This window comes from Arachis ipaensis, chromosome B05, assembly GCF_000816755.2.
Source record: "Arachis ipaensis cultivar K30076 chromosome B05, Araip1.1, whole genome shotgun sequence".
Classification (NCBI taxonomy): Eukaryota; Viridiplantae; Streptophyta; class Magnoliopsida; order Fabales; family Fabaceae; genus Arachis; species Arachis ipaensis.
In genome coordinates this window covers 16,835,526-16,842,393 of record NC_029789.2, presented here as the reverse complement: position 1 = coordinate 16,842,393, position 6,868 = coordinate 16,835,526, and the positions used below count along the sequence as shown (strand labels likewise).

Below are 6,868 nucleotides of genomic sequence, written 5' to 3'. Positions count from 1 at the left end.
TTCATCATAAAATAAAAAAAAAATACTTATCGATTGAGGATGATCCAGATATTCAATAATATGTTCTTCAGTTTTGGTAAAATCACGAACCATTTTTCCTTCCTCTCTCTCTGAAACCCTAACCCTTCACTGAAACCTAACCCTTCACACCTAACCCTTCACACCTAACCCTTCACTGTATTCTTCTTCCTCCCACACTTACCCTCAATGCACAACCTTCCTCAATGTTTCACACTTGGTGCGTTGCATGCAAAAACGGTTGCACACTTGCACTTCACTTCTTCACTTGTAAACTTCCTTTATAATTTACATGGGGACAAGAAATCTCAAATCTGCATTTGTACATTTCTCATTTGGAAGATACCAATAATTATACTTATAAACAGATAGAGCGGAAACCGTTATTAAGATACTTCCTTGGACTTAAAAAGATGATAGATCATTGCATGATACACAATTTACATTAAGGTGGAGCAAAACAGATAAAAGAAATATGGGTCGAGCTTGGCTAATGGCTACTTAGTTCTCAGAGCTTCATGAATTCTTCAACGCTGATAAAGCATCCTTTGTTGCCGATGAGATAACAGCGTCTGAAGCATTTGGCAAATAATAATACTTCCCTGCAGTATAGAGGGTTGTTTTTTTAATTTATTATTAATGCAGAGATTTGAGAAATGAATTGATTCAGCAACTTTGTACAATTTCACAAACCTTGGGCAACTCTAGCAATTTCCTTGGCGAAACCCGTTGAGACAAACTTATTTTCGGTGTCGATGACAAGGAGCGACATTCCGGCTTTGTAGATTTTCCCAGCCACCTCAAGAATTTCATCCTTTATACAAAACAAAGTTAACGATCAGTTTTAGAGCAAGACAAGGTGGAACCAACAGAATTCTTTTAGGGACTAGCAAGAAAGGTAAAATAGGAAGTTGAAATTGTTGGTCATATCCTCATTCCGTACCTTCAAATCTTGAGCTGAAGGTTTGGGGGCATCAGAGGCAGCAGCAGCTTCCGGGTCAGTTGATCTTTTTAGGGATATGTTTGCTCTGCCATCAGTGATTGCAACAATCATCACACGCCCAACATCACCACTTTTTTCGGCATTTAATCCAACCCTAACAGCCTAAAGATTTACCATAAAAGGAACATCAGGCTTAAGAAGATTTAGATGAACGTTAAAGCATCATAGTATGTCATAACACTAAGGCATTGTTTAATCTTTACAACATGAATCAATTATGTGGCAGTGTTATGACATTTTACTGTACTAAGCAGGCATGATTTGCATACCGTGGTAAGGCCATGGGCAAGAGGTGAACCTCCACCACATGGAAGCCTTTCAAGCCGTTTCCTTGCCATTGCAATTGATCTCGAAGGTGGCAAGAGAACTTCAGCTGCATCTCCACGGAAGGGAATTATAGATACCTATGTATCAAGAGCAAATAACCATTATTTATTAGTCAAGGGATCCCTTTTTTTGTTTCTTTGGAATAAAAATTAGCATGTTATTGAACAAACAGAAAAAGGAAACATGTTTTTCTGTTAAGTCCGGCACATATATTCTTTGATGTGCCATAAATTTTAAACTAATATATATTAAATTTAGCTGCACCAGTTGAATCATACAGGCAACTTAAATGTTTTCTTCTAAAAGTATTCTGTGTTCAAAGTATTGCAATATCATTATCCCATATTTGGGACCTTGTATATAAAACCTACAGGATAGGGAGCACATGTACTTTCTGCATATTTTGATGCTTCATTTTCATTCACCATTAAATTATAAAGAGATTCCTCTTCAACGTTAAAAACATGAGACCTGCTCACCTGATCCCTGCTTGTATAACTTTCAGCCAGAAGTTTAAGTGCTGCACCTTTCGCATTCTGCATCCTGTTCAATGCCATGCTTCCACTTGCGTCAACTACAAATATCACCTGCAGTAATTATAGATTTTAGACTAAGGAAACAAAAGCTTGTATAAAAGCTTACCATAACAAACTTCACTTCAGACTACTTTTGATTTAGATTATCCATATTAGAGTATGCAAAGTGCAATTATCTAAAATGATTACTTTTTACTTTATAGTAAAATACTTCAAATGTAGATATACATACCAAAGCTCCAGCTTTTCGCGCCATTCTCTTCGCCCTCATGTCAGTTTTCTCAACAAATACTTTTCTACGACTTTCAGAGTCTTTTGCCCTCCGCAACTTTTGGTAAGGTGCAGCAGCTCTAAGGGTTGCATCAACTGCTAATCTCTTTACAGGGCCCTGCAAATGGTAATGACATTTGTGGAAAAAAAGCATATCAAATATAAGGTTGTAATGAAAAGAAGTAATCTTGATTCAATTACTTTTTAGCAAAAATATAGTCAAACTAGAATAAAATGATACAAATGCAACCCAATACAGTTTACAAACTAATCAAATCATTAAATTATATAACCTAAAGGCATTCATCAATGTTCCAAGAAAAAATTAGAAACACCTGCAAATCAGACAGATATTTGATATTATCTTTTTTGATTGTAGGAAAAATGAATGACTTTTGGAGTAGCTGACCTTTGGAAGCATTGGCTTGATGTACCGGCCTCTATCCTCTGAAAATATGACATTCTTTGCCCTTCCAGCCCTCCCACGGCGTCTCTGAGCTTGTTGGGCAAAGAAGAGAAGTTTCTCATCTACCAAGCCACCTTCAGCATCAAAGATAAACTCTTCGGGTAATTGCTCTTGCTGCTGCTCATTCTCTTTATCATTTTCATCCTGTGCAGAATGAAAAATATTTAAAATTGTATAAGAACAGCAAGGTGGATACTAAAAGAATTAGGAAACCCACTGAACAGGAATGGCTAATATATTTTCTGGCCAACATCTATTGCTTTCAAAAACATATTGTAATCAAAGTTTTGTTGACTTGAAAGATGCTTTACTCAACCTCTTGTTCTTCCTCTTCATTCTGTTCATCGCCTTCTTGGTTTTGGGGAGGAGGAGGTGGAGGGGGAGGCTGCTGATTTTGCTGCTCTGGTGGGTTCTCACTAACAATTGACCGGGGAAGAATAACCAGTTCAACCTGTATCAAAAAAGAAATGTTAAATAATTTATCAGAAAGACTGTTTATTTTAGAAAGTAACATTGATGTGCGAAACTTGCACTTAAAGAAAGCTTACAGCTTTTTTCAGGTCATCCACATAAACCTTATCACGTCCCTCCAGAGCAGCTAAGCACTTTGCAACACGAGCAGCATATAGCTCAGCTCTGTGCCCCTGTTGTTCATAATAACTATTTAAAATGATCAATCCATATGATGAGGGCTTTCAAAAAAATGGCTTGGTATAACTACTGTGATCACAGAGCAATTTTTTTTTCTCTCTCTCTATTGAATTAAGTATATTTGTAGATGACAAAACAAGATGTCAGAATGCTTCAACATTCTTTTTAAAGTTTTATCTCTTATTGAAGCAAAAGTTCAACTACTTCTGTATCTTTAAAAACTGTAGCAAAAAATTTGAAGGATGTATTTATCTGCAAATAACAAAAGAATGAGACTTCCATGCTAATGTATTTCACAAGACAGAAGAATCAGTTACCACCCTCAAGGGACAAAATGTTCTGAAATGAAATCAATATAGGATCAAAGTAATCACGATCAGTTCAAATAACTTCTGGATATCTCCTGCGACACATCAAATATATAAAAAATTTGTGCTGAAATTTAACAGGTTATAGAGATTTAACCTGGCAACCACCTCGTAAAGCTTCGAAAACCAGGTACTTCAATTGTTCTCTGCTAATGGAAACATCCTTTAGATACTCCCTAGCCAAGATGATCTGCAGTAGGAAAATATTGCAAATACTATAACATTTAATTGACAACCTACAGATAAAAGCTAATATCAACAAACCTTAAAAAGAACAAGGGCCAATAAATTTTGTAAATTCAGTTGTTTGGTTGTAGAATATACATATCTCCGCCTTAAAAAGCAAAGTTTTCTGATAAATGCCTATGGCTTCTGCCTATCAATCTTGAGTTCTTGACATTATCAGTTTTGAGAAAATGTCATTTTAGTTATAGCCCCGCCAGAAAAACTATAGTAGTAGTATAACATCACTTTTAGGTGTTTTCATTTCCTAAGTTCATATATCAGTCCTAAGGCTACTCTTATTTATTCTCTTCATTTTCCCTCCTAGAAATACCTGAGTTTTTGCACTGTCTGTTTCCTCTTCGACCATTTTAAACACTTGGCTACTCTTTTCCTGAAATTCTGTAGCAATTCCAACAGCAGCAACGCGTTCTTCAAAACTCATTGGAAGATCTGCGCTGCAGATGGGTGCGTAGTTAGAAATAAGATAGCTGGTCAAGATGTGGAAAAGAATTCCATGTTCGAGGAAATAATTTAGTACACTCTTGACATCCCCACCCTAGGTCTTGGACCTCCCTCAGCAAACAAAAGAGACCATGAAGAAAGAAAAGGGGGGTGTCAAAGCAATCAGTACCTCAAATTAATTGCTACACGATCTAATAGATGTTCACGAACAGCACCCTCTTCTGGATTGTAGGTAGCAATCAAGAGGGGCCTGCAGGGGTGCTTGAAGCTGATTCCCTCGCGTTCGACAATATTGACTCCTTCAGTCAGTACATTAAGGAGCAAATTACTAATACCCTCATCCAAAAGATTGATCTCATCAACATATAAAACACCTCTATGAGCTTCCGCTAGTAGGCCAGGCTGGAAAACAGTTGTGCCTGTTTTCACAGACTCCTCAACATCAACCGATCCAATGAGTCTGTCCTCTGTGACTCCAAGAGGAATCTAAGATATAAATGAATACATGAGGATTTTCTTCAATAGAAAAATAACTCTCCCATATACAGTTAACAGAAAATGAATGCTGGATTATTGACACTACCTGCACAAAGGGAGACTTTACAATACGAGTTTTAACATTTCCATCGGAATCATATTCCACGCGCTGGTCAAGACCATCTTCCCACCTACAATTACAAATACTGTTACAACTTCCTAGTTCCTATCAGGATTATGATTGATAAAATTGCTACTATAGTCGACATCGAATCTAGCAAAATGAAGGTGAGTGAGCTTACTCTTGAGGGGAAGATGGATCAGCATTTGCAATGGAACCAAGGACAACTTCAATAGGTGGGAGGACCGCGTGCAATCCACGTGCCATGACAGTTTTGGCGGTTCCACGCCTACCAGAAATGGCAATTCCACCAATGGCAGGGTCAATGGCGCCAAGCAACAGAGCAGTTTTGATAGCATCTTGGCCAACAACGGCGGCGAGTGGGAAGTAGTGTCTTCCGTAATTAGAAGACTCTGGAATTTCACTCTCTGCAGCGACAACAGCTCCATTTTGGGATTCAGAACGGATCCTCTGAATGCGCGAATTATTTGAACCGAATCTCAGAGCGCAATAGAGAGGAGAGCGAGATTGAAGAGTAGGAACATTCGAGAAGGTTGGAGCTGCTAGAGTGAATGACAGTGCGAAACCCATTGCTGTTCTTCAGAGACTCTGACTATCATCAACTCTCTTATCCGTTTGTTCTCTCCCAATAGCTACCTCTCTCTCTCTCTCTCTCAATAAGTTAAAAAATAAATAAATTACTGGTAGGTTTATCCTCTAACGTGCTTGAACGTAAAAACTAAAAACAAACACACCCTAACATCGTAATTTTATGTAATGTATTAGGGTGTGTTTGGGATTCACGTTGGAGAAGAGAGAAGCCCGTTTGAGTGTTTTGAACGTCTCACTTTTATGTTTGGCAATTTGTTAGAACTCTAAACCCAGAAGTGCTTTTATCTCTGAACGTACGTTCACGTGAAGCTAAAATTTCTTGCTTCTGCGTTCACGTTGAGAAAGTTGATTGTCGTTGGAGTAATTAAGTGAAAAATTTATTCTGTTTCTACCAATCCTACCCTCTATTCTCTTCTATAAAAAAGATGCAAGTAACCATAACTTTCACAGTAGTTCTTCGTTTATTTGTTGTGTATGTTCTTTGTTTTGAATTTTTTTTTTCTATCAAAATTTTTTAGATCTGTTTCAATCACTGCTAAGATAAAAAATTTAATTGTTTTTTATTATTTTTAGTATTCTCTTTTATATTTTGATTTTTATATTTTTTATTGTATTTTTTTATTTATACGATAAATATTTTTTATATTATTTTTTTAGTATTTTGATGTTATTTTTTTAGTGCTCTATTATATTTTTATTGTACTTTTTTATTCATATGACAACTATTGTTGATATAAATTCTTATTTTTATTAATTTTTATTATTTTTTGTTTATATAAATTCCTTTTTTTCTATCCTTTATTGTACTATATTTATGTTGTGTATAAAATTTTTTATTTTTTTATTTTATTTTATTCATATCAATTTTATTTACTTCTTATTGTAATTTTTTTGTTCATATGATACATGTTGTTGGTTGTAATTATTATATACTATGTTTGATATGAAATTTTATTATTTTTTTTATTTTTATTGTATTTTTTACTGTATTTTATTTTAGTTTTTATTATATACTAATTATAAGTAACAAAAGAGTCATAAATAATAAAAATGTATATTCCAAAATGATATAAATTAAAGAGTAATAAAGTACTAAAAAGATTATAGAACATTTTCTTTTTGTTTGACATTATAGAATGTATAGTACGTACTCTCTTTTATAATTTTATTTTTTATTGTATTTTTTTTTAAAAGATAGATATTATTTTATTATTATAAAATAATAATGTTTATTTATATGATAAATATTTTTATTATAAAATGAATTACTAAGATCTATTCAAATATCTAAAGTAAAATGATAGGATAATATAAAAAATTATTTAAATTGAT

At 34.7% G+C, this 6,868-nt stretch overlaps 1 protein-coding gene across 1 annotated transcript; it reads right to left on the bottom strand.

The window, feature by feature from the left end:
• LOC107643133 (magnesium-chelatase subunit ChlD, chloroplastic) lies at positions 286-5,598 on the bottom strand. The gene is made up of 14 exons (XM_016346703.2): positions 5,106-5,598; positions 4,910-4,994; positions 4,496-4,812; positions 4,196-4,319; positions 3,737-3,829; positions 3,169-3,264; positions 2,937-3,071; positions 2,564-2,764; positions 2,117-2,272; positions 1,828-1,935; positions 1,291-1,425; positions 962-1,123; positions 712-832; positions 286-620 (listed from the first exon to the last, which is right to left on the bottom strand). Exons 1-14 carry the CDS (start codon positions 5,513-5,515, stop codon positions 535-537), a joined length of 2,229 nt encoding a protein of 742 aa, XP_016202189.1. The 5' UTR covers positions 5,516-5,598; the 3' UTR covers positions 286-534.

Coding starts and splice junctions, on each gene's coding strand:
- LOC107643133 (XM_016346703.2), bottom strand. CDS start 5,515: ATGGGTTTCGCACTGTCATTCACTCTAGCAGCTCCAACCTTCTCGAAT. Junction 3,072..3,168: donor TGGATGACCTGAAAAAAGCT/GTAAGCTTTCTT, acceptor TTTTTGATACAG/GTTGAACTGGTTATTCTTCC. Junction 2,765..2,936: donor ATGAAGAGGAAGAACAAGAG/GTTGAGTAAAGC, acceptor CATTCTGCACAG/GATGAAAATGATAAAGAGAA.